The sequence below is a fragment of the Pelophylax lessonae genome (genome assembly GCF_965119305.1).
Source record: "Pelophylax lessonae genome assembly, chromosome: 5".
Lineage (NCBI taxonomy): Eukaryota > Metazoa > Chordata > Amphibia > Anura > Ranidae > Pelophylax > Pelophylax lessonae.
In genome coordinates, this window is record NC_138772.1 from 329,864,847 (window position 1) to 329,883,955 (window position 19,109).

The 19,109-nt window shown below is 43.0% G+C and overlaps 1 protein-coding gene across 3 annotated transcripts in view; it reads right to left on the bottom strand.

The window, feature by feature from the left end:
• SLC35B3 (solute carrier family 35 member B3) overlaps positions 1-19,109 on the bottom strand; it is a gene marked incomplete at its 5' end in the record, with an annotated part of 91,057 nt that overhangs the window by 43,160 nt on the left and 28,788 nt on the right. For all 3 annotated transcript variants that reach the window (XM_082259604.1, XM_082259606.1, XM_082259605.1), the window contains 2 exons: positions 8,519-8,626; positions 12,342-12,496. In XM_082259604.1, the coding sequence (XP_082115730.1) occupies positions 8,519-8,626; positions 12,342-12,496 (263 nt within the window). The remainder of the gene's footprint in view (positions 1-8,518; positions 8,627-12,341; positions 12,497-19,109) is intronic.

Genomic DNA, 19,109 nt, shown 5'->3' on the forward strand with positions numbered 1-19,109 from the left:
CTTGTGTCATTCGGTCCGTATGTCCGTTTTTCATCCCATCCGTTTGCGGATGAAAAACGGACATAATGTATCTCTATGTAAATACGGATGTCAGCGGATGACACCAATGACATCCGTTTTTCTGTTCCGTTTTTTGAACGGAAGAAAAAATAGGGTTCTCTTCCGTTCCAAAAAACTGAACTGAACGGACGAAAAACAGATGTCAGCGGATGATCATCCGCATTTACATAGAGATACATTATGTCCGTTTTTCATCCACATACGGATGGGATGAAAAACGGACATACGGAACGCCCGTGTGAAAGAGCCCTTAAATAAAATTTGAACAATTTATTTACAAAGTTTTACAAAGTAATAGACAGGTTTGTCGTGGATGGGTTGAGGCCAATCGGTGGAAGAAGTGAAGAAATTTAGAAGGTAAGTGACAAGGTGAAAATTGGTGACTTTATGAGGGACATTATTCTCTGTTGTTCCATGCGTAATTCCAAGCTTGGAACTTTGTTCAGAGGAAATGTCCAGCAGTTTATCCTACGTGTTTCGGCCATATATTAAGGCCTTTTTCAAGGATAAGTCACCATATCTACAAATAACAAATAATAATTTTAAGTTGATAAGGCACATATGCAGAAACTCAATTAGAATTGTGCAATGTGCTTTGTTACATACATCTTTTCTCTTTTGTCTGTTCCGTGTGTGAATGGTAATCCCTCAGGTTTCTAGGTCGCATCAGGAACTACTGCTGCTTCTACAAAAGTGTAATTAAGGTAAGTTGTTTATTGAAACTCCAAATGAGAGTAAAATTTAGGAGAAAATTAAATTTATATATTTACTTGAAAGCTAAATCAAAAAGATTAGCCGTGTTGGTAGCCTCCCAAAAGCCACATGACCACCAGTCTTAAACGAAGCTCAACCATAAACTGGAGCTCACCTGAAAAACAATACACCCTTCAAAGAGGACCAGATCCTGCTAACACAACCACTTTATAAAAAACTTTGTAAAAGTGTGCACCGATGACCAGGTGGCTGCCTGGTCACTGACGCTTGAAGGACGGAAAGCCCAGGAGACCCTAAGCGCCCTAGTAGAGTGCGCCTAAACAGGGAAAGGAACCTGCCCCCTGATGCAATAGGCCTAAACCACCGTCTGATCCATCTGGAAATGGTCACAGAAGAAGCGGCCAACCCATTGGGAGGTCCGTCTGTGAGCGCAAATAGAGAGTCTGACTTCCTAAAAGACTCTGTAGCTGCCAGGTACACCATAATTGCCCAGACCACATCCAAGACATGCAAGGCAAATTCCTTCAGATGTTTAGGCCTGGGACACAGGGAAGGCAACGCAATTTCTTCATTCAAATGACAGTCAGAGATCACCTTAGGAAGGAATGACAGACAGAGGACCACCTTATCCTTGTGAAGCATCATAAGGTGAACGACAAGATAATGCCATCAGTTCTGACACCCTACACGCAGAGGTGATAGCCACCAAAGGCCACCTTCTGGGGCAGCGTAAGCAGGGCAACCTTTCAAAGAGAAGCTTCAGTAGAGCTGAAAGCACCACATTAAGTGTCCACGGCGGCAACGGAGCCCACACTGAAGGAACCTCTTGTCGGGCACCATGAAAAAAAGGAATGCACAAGGGAGTGTGTGGCCAAAGGTCATTGAAAAAAGGCCACCAAAACCCGATACCTGGCCCTTGATGGAACTCCAGGCCAATTTTTGTTCAACACCTCGTTGAAGGAAGGTTAAGATCAGATCAACCGAGAAGGAGCAAGGATAAACCCCAAGAGACTCACACCACGCAAAGTACGTCTTCCACATACGATGGTAGATCTTCCTAGAGGCAGATTTCCTAGCTTTTAACAGCATAGGAATCACAGATTCAAACAAACCTCCACCCTTCAGCACTTGGTGTTCAACAGCCAAGCCGTTAAAGCCAGCAACTGTAAAGCAGGAGAAAAGATTGGTACTTGGGGCAGCAGATCCTCCCTGAGAGGAAATCCCCAAGGAGCATCAGCGACCAGCCGTACCAGATCAGCATACCAAGACGGGGGAGGCCAGTCTGGAGCCACTAGAATGACCAGAATCCCTTCGGCCTGAATCATGCACAGGAGTCTTGGCAGAAGTTTGAGAGGGCTGGAACGAATCAGTCAGCCCACCTTAGAATGCCGGCTAATTACCAATCCAACACTTCTTGTGCATCCTTGGTGATTGGCAGCCGTGGCATTGTCAGGGTGAATTCGTACCAGATACCCCTGAAGACGATTGTCCAATGATCCAGACAAAACGTCTGATCGCTCGGAGTTCCAGTACACTAAATCGGCAGTCTGGGCTATGCCAGAGTCCAGACCCCCTAAGCATGTCTGTGCGGAGGATGCCTCCCCACCCGGACAGGCTGGCATCCGTGGAGACAACCGTCCGGTACAGGAGAAGGATTTTCCCTGTCAAAGTGCCAGAGAGCGAAGCCACCTCTAGAGACCGTGGATCCTTGACCCATTTCACCAGAATCTCTTTAGCAGAGATCTTGTGTGGAACTGTGCAAACAGACTACATCGAGGGTGGACACCATCAGGCCCAGCACATGCATGCCAGCCCGGAGGGATGACTGTCTGCTGAACAACAGAAGCTGAATTGCCTCCTGCAATGTCTGGAGTTTTTCCCGAGGAAAACACTCTGGCTGAGGCCAGAAGTCCAGAGTCACACCCAGATAGGCCAGTTTTTGTGGACAGAAACAAAACAGACTCCTGAATTTTCAGGATCCCACTGAACTCCCTCAGAGTTCGCAAAGCAAATCTTCAGTAGTCTCATCAGAGCATTTGGAGACTCCACTCGCAGAAGATCATCCATTTACCCCATTACCGCGATCCCCCGCTGACTCGAACAATGCCAGCACCGGGGCCAACACTCCTGTGAAGACCCGAGGTGCGGGGGTGAGACCAAAGGTCAGCACTACAAACTGATAATATGCTCCTCGTCCACGGCAAAAAAGCCTTGAGGTCCAGAATTGGACGTACCTTGCCTTCCTTCCTGAGGACTGTAAAGGTTTGTGTAAAAAAATCCTTAAAAATGTTCCGAAGTCGGAACCGGATCAATCACCCCTTGAAATAAGTCTTGCACTGCCACAAAGAGACCCCGTAAGTGATCTGGGGACAAATGCAGGTTAGAAGGGAAAAAAAAAAAAAAAACTTTCCGGAGGACAATACCAAACTCGATCTCGTAGCCTGACCGAATGACTTTGTGGACCCACTTGTCCTGTACAAGGGAAGTCCATGGATCTGGAAACCAGCAAAAACGTCCCCCCCACTCCAGATACGAGTGAGAGTGTCACAATGCAGAGGCAGCCTTGTCCGCAGGTCTGGAAGAGCCCGCTCGTGGCTTGCCAGGACAGGTTCTCTTGGAAACTCTGGCGGAGGCCCTGATTTTTGATCCCTTGTCTTGAGATTCTGAGAGAAGAGGCCGCTAAGGAGTTGAGGAGAATGGCCCATGTCTACGACGGGGCTCCTTGCACTTGGTAGCCTGCAGAAGAAGAGTACTCTTCCCCCTGTGAGACCCTTAACAATGTCATCCAAGAAAGCTCCAAACAGGCGATCCCCTACAAGAGGGAGATTAGATAAGGCCTTCTTAGAAGTCTAGTCCACAGACCAGCATTTCAGCCAGACAATACGCTGAAGGATCAGACAGCCTAGAAATCAAAGGAGCCGCATCCAAAGAGGCATCACAGACAAACTGTAGCCCCAGACCAACCGGTCCGCCAGCTCTGCAAAGACAGGGGGAAGCCATTCTCCATCCAGGTCCTGGCAAAAAAAGCCTAGCCCACTCAGGCAGAGTTTGTGACACCAGGGCAATGGTAATTACCAGCCTAATTGCTAAACCAGCCCCACAGCACATATATGGCGGGCCAGAGCATCAGCCCTCTTATTAGCTGGAACTGTAAAGGTCGGGGGCTCCTCAACCGAAGTGAAGATAACTCAATTTGACCTGGAAACCGGCGAGTCCACTACAGATGGGCCCATCCACCTTTTTACGCAGTAAATCCTCATAAGGATACCACAAACCAAAAAAAAAAAAAAAAACGCCTAGCAACCACTTTGTTTTTGAAAACCCCACTGTTTTGTGACAATGTTGTCAAGGTAAGCAGAAAGAGGAACACCCTTGCTGCTTCGGAGGGCCTGTGGGTGCCAAAAGAAATGGTGCCTCTGACGCGGCATCAGTCGTCGCAAACTCCATTTTTAAAGTTTCACGCACTGACACAAACAGTGCATCCACCAGCGTCTATTTAAGCGCGGCTAGAGGAGCAGAGGAAGCATCACTATCTGAGCACTCAGGATGCATGGACGCAGACCCAGTAGGGTGGCTATATACTGAGCTCACCCTGAAAACATAACAATCAAGGAAGGACGCCAATTGCGATTCCACAAAGGGGACACCGGCCAAGGGTCCACAAATGGACCACCTATTGGACCCCACAAAAAAACAAGGGTGGGGGGGGGGTCGCCCTCTGAGCCCTCCATAGGAGGACATATCCGCCTTAAAATGGGGCCGCCTGCCGTGACGCGGACACGCAGGCAGGGTACCCTTGCTTTAACAAGGCAGGTGCCCCACATAATAATTGGGCAAGACTGTCATTAAAAATAAAGACCCACAGTGACCCGACATTTTAGAGGGGCTGGGGGGGAAGGGAGGGGATCCGACCATCCCAGGCAGGGGTCCACATCCACCCCAAAATCCAATTCGTCGCCCAGTCCAGCACTTGATTTTAGCTCTCAAAGGAACGAAATAAAAAAAAAAAAAAAAAAGAAGGAGGAAAAAAAATGCCATTTAAAGTTAAAAAATTGCCAGGACCAGAGATCCCAGCAAAGAACTAGGTCCTTACTCCTAACTATGCAGAAACATTTGAGTGTCTATAGCTAAGAGTGGGTGCATACCCCTGGGACTGCCCATAGGCGTAATCAAGTTTTTTCCTGCCTAGTGTCCTACTCCTGTAGGGGTCAGTATAACCAAATGGTTAAGAAGAATCAGGAGCGGTGTCCGTCAATGAGTGAAAGAGAAATGCAGTGTTAACTTCTGACATGGGAGTGGTTTCGGATTAGGTTAATAAACTTGATGAGCGATCTACACTATTAGGCTTTCTTCTTGCTTTCTATATGTATGGTTCAGTCATCGAGTGGAGCAGTTTCCCTGTAATAATAAAAGCGCATTTGATCTCCTGTAGCATAGCAAGGTCCTGTGGAGCAGGTGAGGACACCCATGAGGTGGGTTGAAGGGCACTGTGGTGATTTCTAAAGTGAAAAGCAATTTCTGATCGGAGATATATTTTCCGGGACTGCATATTCACTGAAAGGTGTATGGGATCTTTGGATTAACTGTCTATTTCATGAATTTCACTTAATATGGATCACTTTTTTTGATTATTTATGTCACATTTTTTATATGAATGAATATGCATGGGTTATTGAGGATTGGAATATATTTGATACTTTTGACTTTGATCACGTGGTAGCACTGCACTATTAAAGCGGAGTTCCGGGCACAAAAACAATATTTTTTTTTGTGCCCGTCCGCTAGTTCAGCCTAACCTGAAAAGGAATTGGATAGTTAGATTTTTTTTTTTTTAAAAACTCACCTTGTAATTGACGATCGTAAATACTCACCTATGACAGCTTCCTCCCTCGGAGCCGCGGCTCACCCCGTCACTTCCTGTCTCGCTATGATTCCTGGGAGCTGAACGTCATAGCTCCCAGGAATCAATGCGCCGCACCGGCCCCGCTCGTCATTTCCGGGCGACGCCGCATTCCCCTGCTAAACAGCTTCTGGGCATGCCCAGAAGCTGTTTAGGAATGCGGCGCCGCACCGGAAGTGACGAGAGGGGCCGGTGCAGCGCATTCTGGGACACGAAGACGCGGAAGAAGACGGAGAAGAGGACCGCGCCGGCTTCAGCTGCCCACAACCGAGATGGAAACGCTGTGGAAGAAAACTTCTAAGTAAGTATTTCTTCTAAAAGGTAAGTGCGAACCGGGACAGATCAGAGGCTAGCCATTGTGGAATGTGCTAGCCCTGACTGTCCCGGGGGTATGTTCAAAAAAAAAAAAAACGATTCTCTGCCCGGAACTCCGCTTTAAGAGGTTATATAAAAGTTATTTTTGCATTTAGCACAGGTGGGTGTATGCAATTTTAGGTGTTAGCTGCTTTCTTTTTTTGTGTATCTTTTGATTGTGTATTGATCATATATTTTATACATACAAATACATACAAATACATACATACATACATACACATATATATATATATATATACACACACACACACACACACACACACACACACACATATTGTTTTTTTAATAATTTTGAAAATTTGTGAATACGATTTTGGTCTGGAACACTTGTGTATTGTAGAATATTTTAATAAGCTCGGACGGTCTTTTACACTATATTTCAAATTTCTCAGTCATGCAACACAGTACCCAAATTAAAAAGGTTTTACCATTTACTGGAGACAGAGCATTCTTTTGGTGGCATGTAATCATCACTGGGTTTTTTTATTATATAAAAACAAAAACTTTTTTTTTTCAAAAGTTAAACAATTTTGCAAATAACTTTTTTTTCATAACATTTAGGTCAAAATGTATTCTGCTACATTTCTTTGGTAAAAAAAAAAATCCAAATCAGTGTACTGACTGCCATCTATATTCTTGTGGTCCTAAAACCCCAGGACAGTACAAATAGCCCCCAAATTACCCCATTTTGGAAATTAGACAGTCCAAGGTATTTAGTAAGAGGCATGGTGAGTTTTTAGAAGTTGTTTTGTCACAATTTTTTTAAAGTCAATTTTTTTTTTTACATAGTTGTAATTTTAAACAAATTATTTCTCACACATAGCATAAGCATAAAAATAATTATACCCCAAAACACATTCTGGTATACTCCTCCCCCCCCCCCCCCCCAAGTACCAGGATACCACACGTTTGAGACTTTTTCCCAGCTTAGCCGCATAGATGGGCCCAAATACCAAGGAGCACCTTTAGGCATTCTAGGTGCATAAATTACACATTTAATTTCTTGACTACCTATCACATTTTTGGAGGCCCTGTAGCACCAGAACAGTAGTCACTATAACTGGTGTGGCAGTGATTAGGGACAATATGACTGGCATTTATAATTATGATAAAATGTATAATCTTTAATTTTAAGTGCTGCTCCAGTCTGGCCGTTTATGTACTATGGCTGGACATAAAGCAGTTAAAAAGTGAGTTGTGGTGGGTTTTGTAGTAACGTGCAAAATCCTCTGTACCATGGCAATTTTATGTAAGATCCACATATTGTAAGAAAAATGGCAACTTAGGTGGACATTTTTGACGGATTTGCAATGCATTTGCTGAAATTTTATATGGATTTTGAAATGGTGTATGCTAAAAATGACTTCAGTCTGATCTAGATTGCCTATGTACACTAACCCTTAACCACTTGCCGACCACTTACTATATATCTACGGCGGCAGGGTGGCTCGTACAGGCAAAACAAGTATGGATACATTGCTCACTTGGTGGCAGCTAGGGGGCGAACGTGCGCAGCCGGCGTGCTCCCGCCCCCGATCGTCAGCGGGGAAGCCGATGCGTGTCAGGCGGCTCCGATTTCCGCCTGACACCAGCGATCGCTTCCTGCTGAGAGAGGACGGTTGGCTGTTGTAAACAGCCGACCGTTGTTCTCCCAGAAATGGTCATAGAGCCCATGTGATCCTTCGATATAGTATCACGTCTCTATGGTCATTTCAGAAGTCTCGCCCCCCCACAGTTAGAATCACTCCCCACCCACAGGGTTAACCCCTTTCCTGCCAGTGTCATTATTACAGTAACAGTGCATATTTTTAGCACCGATTACTGTAGTAATGTCACTGGTACCCCCAAGCATGTAAAAAATATCAGTTAGGGGTCCGATCTGTCTGCCGCAATGTTGCAAAAAAATAGTTCCCATAGTTAGTAGACGCGATAATATTTGTGCAAACCAATCAAATTACGCTTATTGCAATTTTTTTTTAACAAAAATTTGGAGCAGAAAACAAATTGGCCTAAAATAATAAAAAAATTAGATTTTTAGATTTTTTTTTTTTGAGAATGTCATAGCAGAATGTGAAAAATATTGTTTTTTTCAAAATTATCGCTTTTTTTTTTGTTTAAAGCGCAATAAATAAAAAATAAAAATTGCACAGGTGATCAAATACCACCAAAAGAAAGCTCTATTTGTGGGAAAAAAGGACGTCAATTTTATTTGGGTACAGCGTCACACGACGAATTGTCCGTTAAAGTAATGCAGTGCCGAATCGCAAAATAGGGCCTGGTCATTAAGGGGTCAAATCCTTCGGTCTTAAAGTGGTTAATGTGCAACTTAAGGTTGCAAATACAAGCTCTGCTAGTTACTCTGGTTTCAAATGTAGTTTGTGGGCCACATAAATAGGTCTTCAAAATCTAAGCTAAGCTAAGGAACCTACAGAAATAATCTGCTAGACCCATAATAATTAAACATCCTACCTGTTACATTGAAGTTTGGAGCAACTGTGCTATCAGCCAGTGTAAACCATATGAGACCAAAACTCATGCATACAGCTGCACTGACATCTGCAGCATTATACCTCTTTCCTGTAAATACAGAACAAGTAAAATGCGTTTAGTAAACCTTTCTGCTATACAAACATTCTACCAATAAAATTAGAGTGCAGCTAGAGATGACAAACAATCAGCACACAATTATGGATGCTAAGAAAATCTGGTTTTGATGTTATAGCCCTTTTTACATTCTAGGCTGAGCAGAACTTTGCTCTTGATGCCCACCTGCACAGATTTATTTTCAGGTAATAAATATCCTCTGTCGACCTGAGTTGCAGGCAACCTAGGACTGCATTGGTGATAAAAAAAAAAAAAAGTTTCTAGGTCAGGAAGAAAGCTACCCAGAGTAAGTGTTGGGTAGTTTCTGAAGTTTCAGAAGTCAAATCTTTTGCCCTTTCATGTAGTGCTTTATCAAGACAACACCACTGATCCAGTGAAAAATGATGCCGTACAGCACACTGCCATCATAAGGAGTAGGAAAGGACTACTTTAAAGGTCCCAGCTTCAAAATAAGATTTCATTTGGTCTAGCCCCAAGTGGTGTGAATGGCAGGCTTATGTTTTGATAAAAGGGAATCTATCCTATTTTTTGTGGAATCCTTCAACATATCCATGTCTTCAAAGACTAGGTCTGTGTTTTTTGATACCTGGGAAAAGGCTGCATGAAGTTTATACATCTTATTCAATAATAAAGTAGAAGCTTTGTCAAAAAGATCATTCTTCCTCTACTGACTCTGAGATGACTTCATGTACAGGAAAAAAACAAATTTCTTGCATTTATCCAACCTCTATATATTAGGTGCATCTCATAAAATTTGAAAATCAATAAAAAAAAAAAAAAAAAAAAAAAAAAAAAAAAAAAAAAAAAAAAAAAAGCAATTTCAGTAATTCAATTCAAAAAGTGAAACTCATTTTCTATAGATGTGTTACACACAGAGTGATATATTTCAAGCATTTCTTTCTTTTAATTTTGATGACTAAGGCTTACAGCTAGTGAAAACCCAAAATTCAGTATCTCAGAACATTCGATTACAGAATACCAATTAAAAAAGTATTTTTAATACAGAAACGTTGGTTTACTAAAAAGTTTGTTTATGTACAGCATAGTATGCACTCAATACTTGGTTGAGCTTCTTTTGCATGAATTACTGCATCAATGTGGCGTGGCATGGAGGCGATCAGCCTGTGGAACTGCTGAGGTGCTATGGAAGCCCAGGTTGCTTTGACAGCGGCCTTTAGCTCATCTGCATTGTTGGGTCTGGTGTCTCTCATCTTTCTCTTTACAATACCCTACAGATTCTCTATGGAGTTTAGGCCTGGCAAGGTGCTGGCCAATCAAGCACAGCGATACCATGCTCATTAAACCAGGTATTGGTACTTTTGGCAGTGTGGGCAGGTGCCAAGTCCTACTGCAAAATAAAATCAGCATCTTCATAAAGCTGGTCATAGAGCTGTGGAAAATGTTGCATTTATTTTGGAAATCAAGGTCCCAGAGTCTGAAGAAAGAGTGGAGAGGCACAGAGTGGAGAGGCACAGAAGTTGCATGAGGTCTAGTGTGACGTTTTCACAGTCAGTGATAATTTGGGGAGCCATGTCATCTGCTGGAGTTGGTCCACTGTGTTCCATCAAGTCCAAAGTCACCGCAGCCCTCTACCAGGAAATTTTAGAGCACTTCATGCTTCCCTCTGCTGACCAGCTTTATAGAGAAGCTGACTTCATTTTCCAGCAGGACTTGAAACCTGCCCAAAAGTACCATTACCAAAAGAAGATACAGGCTTGGCATAGTGGCTTTTTCTAAGACCCTCCCAACAAAACATTACAAGAAGCAGATTTTTTTTTTTTTTTTAACAGGAGGAAGTTCAGTTTTTGTCTTAAAGACTTTGGTCTGAAATATAGACACAGACCAGCTGCTTAAATAAGTATGTGGTGTGGCATTGGGGAGAACAAACTCAAGCGGTAGGTGCGTTTAAAAGGAGTTGTGCCAGTCCAAAGCTAAATTTTAGGACATGGCAGCCCATTTTTTGAACAGAAAGTTTACATGCACACATTAATTGCCCACGGAGAGGTTTCGTCCATACAAAATCCAAACATCGAAAATGCCGAGCCACCTGGCTCGCTTGTTGGCAGCACCACTGCTCCTCTTACTAGGTTCTTCAGCTCTCCAGGATCACTTTGACTCTTAGCCTTTTGTTGCAGCACCCTGCTGCATGGCCTACTTCTGACCTATGTATTTGGGTTAGTTTGACACCCCAATAGGAGCCAACCTGACTCCTGGAATGAGACCTCCAGTCTCTTGGCTTCTGGATGGAGCACCTCTGACCCCTAAGTTAGACCCTTGGTTTCTTGGCTTATGGCTGGAGCATCTCTGACCCCTAAGTTAGACCCTCTGTCTCTTGGCTTTTTGTCTGGAGCACATCTGACACCGTGGTGAGACCTTTAGGCCCCTTTCACACAGTCGGACCGTTCAGATCGTTTTTTTGGCGAATCTGAACGGTCCCCCCATGCATCCCTATGGGGCATCGGATGTCAGCGGAGACATGTCCGCTGACATCCGACCCAATCCGTCAAATCTCGACGGATGGAAACCCTATTTTCCATCCGTCCAGGGGATCGGATGGGATCGGGTGAGAACAGACTGACGGTCCGTTGACATCAGATTTTCCCCATAGAGATGCATGGGGAACTGACAGCTGTGTCTCCGCACACAGCGCGGAGACACAGCTGTCCTCCTGCTGCTCAGCGGGGGATCGGCGGCTCGATCCCCCGCTGAGAAAAACGGACTCCGTCCAACGGACGGAGTGTGTGAATGGAGCCTTAGTCTCCCACTGGGAACTCTGAGCTATCCTCAGACCCAAGTATATAACGACCCTGCACACCTGTATACTCAAGACAGGTTGCAGGTGTCTGGTAAAACCAGGACACAGGGTTGAAAAGTTCTGATGCAGAACTATAGAATCTGGGGAAAGCAAAATCTACAGTTCTCTCTGCTCAGAAACAATAGTCTAGAACTTTGAAATAACCCTAAATGTGAATCCTGTGTCACATTTTCTTTTGACAGGGCCTCTCACTGTCACATAGGCAACAGCCATAAGTGAACTATCACGACACACCCTAATACACCAAGAAAAATGTGCACATCACTCAAGATTCAATCAACCAGACAAGCTGCAAACATTGCACAGAAGCCCTGCCTCTCCCAGAGAGGACATTGCATGCCAACATCAGAGTGCAGAAGCAGCTTCTCTGCACTCATACTGCACCCAAAAACACAACAGGGGGCAGGAGTGACCAGGCAGGATTGCCATTAAAGAGGGAAGAACACCCCAAAGCAACTCCTGCAGGTCAGAGGTTGCATTTCCATTTTTCTATATAGGTCAATATATTCAGGTGAGAGCATAAAGGTGACAGGTGGCAGAGCATGTGGGATTCACAGCACTGGATTTATCCCCTGGCACTTTAGTTAAAAAACCCATTGGGACGGTTATGCAATTCAGCCAATATATTTTTTTATTCTCTTGATTATATAAATGGTGTGGGTGTCCGAAATAAAAGTTGTAGTGGGTTTTTCACTCTTACACTGATGTGAGTTATATTACATATACATTTCACTTTTTAAAAATTCCTTTGGGTGCGTAATCATTTTATGTAGTTGCTCAAGACTATTGGGAGTATAAATTAAAAATGTTAAAATGGAATCTCATGCAAACACACATATACACACTGATTTTTAAACAAAGCTGGATACCAACCTTGAATAAATATTCCTCCAATCATGACAGGGATCAGCTTACAACATTTGAAAATAACCTGAGTAGGATAATTCAAATACCCAAGAGAAGTATTTGAAAGGCCCATTGTACCCACAGTGAGGAATGCAATTATCATGTAAGTTTTTGCAGGTATTCTGAAAAATAAAGTAAATATAAAACATTCTCAAACATTATGTTTATATCATAGTATATATTTTGTATTTCATCAACGTGATCAAGGTTTTCTATTATGCCACTATTATAACCTGACACATTGTTAAATCATTCCCCGGGATGATGGTTTTAAATGTTTCTAACAGTATTTATACCCAGTAGTAAGGCCCCTTTCACACAGGCGGACCGTTCAGATCTGTTTGTAAGTTTTTTTGGCGGATCTGAACCCATGCATCTCTATGGGGCATCAGATGTCAGCGGAGACATGTCCGCTGACATCCGATCTGGACGGATGGAAACCCTATTTTCCATCCGTCCAGCGGATCGGATGAGAACGGACAGACAGTCCGTTCCCAATCGATTCCCCCATAGAGATGCATATGCATGGGGACCTGACAGCTGTATCTCTGCACACAGCGCAGAGACACAGCTGTCATCCTCCTACTCAGCTGGGGGGGGGGGGGGGGGGGGGGTCGGCGGATTCGCTGACGGACTCACTGTGTGAAAGGGCCCCAATTTGTACAGTAATCATTTTTACAATAGCAACTAAAAGTTACTGATTTGATGCACAACATAAAAAAATAAATTAAAAACGGAACAGAAATCATGCCAGCATTGCGTTCTTGGCTGTTACTATGACTGAAGACCTGTCTTAAACTTACACATGCTATCAATGCTAACTTGTCCTGAAGATACTAGCTTCTTGGCTAGTTACTCTGATTCACCATTTGAATACTTTCTTACTTACTGGCTTGAGTAGGCATGCAGATGTTTTGACTTAACATGTTGCATACTTGTTTTGGGTTTGTGAAAGTTTTAAAGTCAGACAACCAGCATTTCCACATAAAGTGGTTGTAAACCTTCACATATACCCAGTGAACTAACTAACCTGATACACAGCATACACAGAGATGAAACAAATCCTCCTACATATGTTGTACCTGTTTATCTGCAGCCGCCATTCTAAGTGCAGAATTGGCATAGGATCTCTCAGCTCTAAAAATCAGGGGGCAGGGAGCTGAAGTTACATCAGTTACGAGAGCTCTGCGAGCTGAATGGAGGGAAGAGAAGCCCCCCCCTTCCCTTCACACAGCACATGCTAACAGAGCCAAGGCTGTCAATCACAGACTGTGCCCTCCCACCACCATTTTTCTGTTGGTGTCAGGAAAACTTGTCAGAAGGGATTCATGCTAATAGCAGATCCATAAAACAGCAGACAGAAATTACACTTAGTGCTCTGGATTGAGACACGATCACACTATAGATGGATATGCTTTGGTAATATTGTATGTCTGAGGTTTACAACCACTTTTTGTAGTGTAGATTTACAATACACATATAATATTTCAGCCATAGAGTTAGGAGGAGCTTAGTAGTCGGATATTTTCTTAATCTTTCTGGGGAGTAATATAGTTGAATCTTTTTCCGAAGTTCTGGTTCTGCTCCAGCCCACCTTTTGATATTCCCACATATCTACAATTTTCAAGATATAAATATAAAATTTATCAGCAGGGAGTGTGGGCCCGCTTGTTGCAGGCTACAGCATGTGTGTAGTCCTGAGATTTAGGCACAGGGATCTTACTAGAATCCCCAAGAGGAGATGCATCATATTTACTGTACATCAAATGATAGGATTAGATTTCTTATTTTATTGTGTTTTGAAAGTTTGTTTGCTTCTCTTTAATTAGCATACTCGGGTCCCATGTCATAATATACCTGTTGCTGGCAAGGATTGCGAGTGTGTCCCCCCCCCCCCCCCCTTTCAAAGTTTTTTCACACTATCTTGTGCTGTGGAAATACTTTATTATGCATTGTGGCACACTGAGTTACACCAGCCTATTTATTCTGGGCCCCAACAAAGGAGAATTTGCTTCCTTTTTTTTTTTTTAACACATCAGTGACTTACGGTGTAGTGCTCTGCAGTGTAGGTGCATTGTGTATGTACAACTGGGTGCTATTCAAAATAAATGGCAACACACATACATAATGTTTTCCAATTACAGCATGCATTACTGCAGTAAGCCAAGTATGAATGGGCCTTCAAAGTTTGTTTGCTTAATACTACACAAGCAGCATGCTAGCATAGTCCTAAACATGCTCCCTGATCAACCAGGCCAAAATCTGAAGAGGGTCATTAGGTTATCTGCCAAACAATGCATCCAAAAACAAATTGCAGACATTAGTACTTATGTATTTCCATTTTTTTAGTCAAATTTAGGAAAACCCCATTATAAAAGTTAAGTTTTCTGCTCCCATTCACACAGCATACCTAAAAATATAATGCCCTACCTTCTAGATATTTATTTTGGGCAAGCTACTCTGACTACTAAGTTTGTCCCCTTACAAAAGACCTGGGACACACTGATTTTCCCCTTAAGAACATACAATGCAGAAGATCTTTAATCCTTTGCTAGGATAGACAGTGTTCAAATGTAGTTTACAACGGATAATGTGATCTGTCTGCATAGTATAGAGGGTTAATTATGGTAAACGTTTAGGCCTTGTTCACACTAGGAGATAGGATCATGCGCACACTTTTTTGCGCGTTTCAGCAAGTCGTGTTTTAGGGAAGCCTATTCAATGTCTGTCCTAAACGCAAAAAGATGCAAAAAAAAAAAAAAAAAGGTGGCGGCATGATTTTTTAAAATCATGCCATACAAAAAAACAAGCGGTGCTGTTAAGAAAAGGACCTGCGTACATTTTCAGAAAAGCGGCGGCTCGTTTTTGTGCAGTGCAGGAAACCGCACAATCTTTCAGGCATTCCCACTTTGCACCTGGTGGCTCTTTCCTTAATATTGCCATAACATTCAGGAGCAAAGGAAAACTTCAATTGTGTAGTTTTCAGGCAACGCAGGGGGTTCTTTACTGTTAGGGCTACAAGTTTGTGGAATTTTCTACCACAAGAGGTAGTTTCTGCAGGAAGTATGGCTACTTTCAAAAGACTCTTGGACGTACATCTCAAGGATCAGAACATTCGGGGGTATGAGAGATGATTACGGCCACACGCGCCTACACAGGTTGAACTGGATGGACTATTGTCTTTATTCAACCTCAACCATAATGTAACTATGTAAAAATGGAAGCTGCAATTTTGAAATTCTTTAAACACTTGGAAGTGTTTTTTCACTTTTGCAGCCAAACTTGGATAACACCTGCCTTATAATGGTTATATGTATGTTTAACTTAAGTGATTCTAAATTCAAACCCTTTTTTACCTTAATGCATTCCCTACATTAAGGTAAAAATGCCCCACACTCCAGGGTTATCCCGGCTGCTGCACCACCCTCCTTTTCCTGGTCCCCCAGAAAACACTGAGGACAGCAGAAGCTATGGGCTCCTGCTGCTGTCAGTCAAATTCCTGTGAGGCGAGAGAGTGGGGAATATGGCTTGCTGGCACTGTGTGTGTGTTTATTGATGCAGAAATGGCATAAGCTCCCCAAATCAGAAATATTAAAAGGTATCTCCAAATCTCGCACTCTACTCAACCTACATAAGAGGCTACGCTGGCCTAAATTCTTCAATACAATTTGAACATATAAAAGTGTATATGACCCAGGTGCCCCAGGTCTAATTTCTAAAACTCTGCCTCCAACTCAAATCTTCAACCTTATGCAGCTCGTTGGGCCACAGATATAGACCCAGAAGACCGGGGCAAAATTTGGCAGTCAAATTAAGTCCTCTACCATAAATCTACTCACCTTGGAGGCTAATTTCAAAGTCTTAACCAGATGGTACCGAGTCCCAGCAAGGATCGCCAAAACAATCCCAACCTTCCCCTTCAACTGTTTAAAGGCTAGTACACATTATAAGAAAATCGGGCGAACATTTTCGTCCAAAGAATTTTGGGATAATAGGGTATAATGTGGGTACACAACTTTCGACAGCCGATTCCGAAATTGTCGTACGAAATTTCTCGAAGGGACAAATTCCCAAATTTTTCTTGTACGGGGAAAAACAAAATGATTTTCGTTTAATGTGTACCATTTTTGCATGATTTTTGTACGAGAAAATCAGAAAAGAAACACTGCGCATGATCAGAAACAATAAACAAAAAAAAAAAAAAAAAAAAAAAGCCTTGTCATACAAGAATTTACGTACAAATGTTCTTTCGTCGGTTCCGATTTGCTGTGAAACAACAAGGAAAATCGTACGATCGTTCGCCTGATTTTCTTTTAGGGTGTACCCCACTTTAGAGGATGTGAGGACCCAGGAACTCACTTGCATGTGTGGTGTACCTGCCGTCACCTTCTTTGCCCGTCCCCTATGCTTTACCTCACGCCTGTGTTGTAACGCATAGGGGAGAGGCAAGGATGGCACCCGGACCCAACGTGGAATTAGTAAATCGCAGGGTGTATGTATGTGGCTTATGCGACCATATGGAGATTCCAAATAAAGAGCATAGCGTGTATAGTCTGGTGCGCTGGAAGCACCAGGGAAATGCGAGTACCTATTTTTCTATGTTTTAATAAAAGCCAGTGTTTTTACGGTATAAGCACTATTGGAGTTTTTCTTGCTTATATGCACTCTGATGTTACTGGCATACTGTGAAGCAACACTATGAAGGAAGCGGACCGAGGAAATCTAGGATTGCACCGATTATAGCCCTGGAGAGGCTAAAAAAACACTGAATGACTGAACTAAGTTTTGAGGTCACACTGCATAAGGTGAGAATACACCCAAAGGGGGGGGGGGGGGGGAGAGCACGTTGCAGTGACACATCGTTTGATTTTGAGCACCATAAGGAGCAGATGGATTAAGAAGCACTTTATGTCGATGGTGATTGGCTGGCGGGGCTAGATTACACAAGATTTATATGGACTGCACATATGATCATCCTATATATGCACTGAAATTGCATGTATTTATTGTTTGTCACTTATGTGAATTGCTTGTTAAGTTGTGATTAGTGACACACCAGGTTTTTTTTTTGGTCCAGCAGCTTCACAACTTTCCTTGATGCTGCTGTATCGAATATTGTGTTTGGTGTGACTTTATGACTCCCCACAGCACAGTTTAAACTCTTACTATATGTCACTACGGCTTCCTAACAGACCATTGCTGGATCTTGGAGGACCCCTAATCTATGCCCTATTGAGAGGAAGCATAGAGTAATGCAAGCAATGATCCATAGCAAGATAGAGGCTACCATACGTGACCAAATATCTAAAATTCAACATTAACCAGACACTATTAGAACCTTAAACGAGGCCAGCCCTAAACTGCAGATTGAGCCTCAGTAGTGTACTAGTGCGTGATGGCCAGACAGAGAGACCCTGACCCTGTCAATCCCCTTTCACTCTTTTCACTTTTTCTTTTATCTATTGATGCCATCATTTTACTTTCACACTACACTTGTTGTACCTTGGAGCTCTTAGGCTCATCCTTTCCCTGGGATTTCAGGGACAATTTCTTCTATAAACCCTTAGCATGCATCATTATATTAATCTTATGTGCCCTCATTTTTGGGGTTAGAAACCTTAATGGAAACTTTCTCCACCATTTGTGCTGTTAAAAGAGTGTATGTATAAATACTTTACTATGACACACTGAACTGTGACTGTACAGTTTCTTAAATTTTCAGTAAAAATATTGAAGAAACACAAAAGGATCATTTAGCCCCCGTTCACACTGGGGCGACCTGTGAGGCGACCTGGTCGCCTCACAGGTCGCCGCAGGTCGCCTCCCATAGGGAAGCTGCGGACCCGTTCTGATAGGAGCGACACAAGTCGCTCCGACTCAGAAAAAGGGTCCGGAGCTTCTTTGGGGCGACCAGGAGGCGACCGCCATAGACTTCAATGTTACGAAGTCCGTGGCGGCCGCTCCTAGGTCACGGCGCGCTGCTCGCACCGCGACCTCGGAGGTCGCGGTGCGAAGTAGCGTCGCCCCAGTGTGAATGGGGGCTAAAAAACGTATATTTTAAAACCCATCTCATATATATATATATATATATATATATATATATATATATATATATTTTATTTATTTATCTCTCAAGGTCAGTTTATGGTCTGCAATCTATTTATATGATGTTTAAAACCTCATTCTGAAGGGATGTACATTTTTAAATAATAAAGTGCGTTATCTCACTCTATTACTTAATTTTAACATTGGCGTTTATGATGGTACACAGACAGCTAAATAGATTAAGCTGACCATACACTGAACGAATTTTGGTTGGTTCCTAACGAAGCAGGTAAAATCCAAACAGTGGGTGGATCTGACGGCACCACTCTGTCCAACATCCTTCAATTGACAAATTGAAGGAGCCAGGTACAAAATTATTGGTCAATCAGCACCTGCATCCAACCAGCCGTCAGCTGTCAGAAAACAATAGACAGAGGAAGATTCATCCATCTGCGGTGTTTGGTTTGGATGGAGGAAACTCTAAAGGCCCGTACACACGAGTCAAAATTCGGCCGGGAATTTTCGTCTGACGACCGATCTGCCGATTTTCGGCTTGTTAGTATGATGCTTCCGACAACCGACTCCGACTTTTCGGCTGAAAAAAAATCTGGTGTGCAGGCTATAAAATTTTTTTCCTCCGTCAAAACACATCCGATTTTCGTGCAGTCAGTACAGATTTGGACAGGGAAA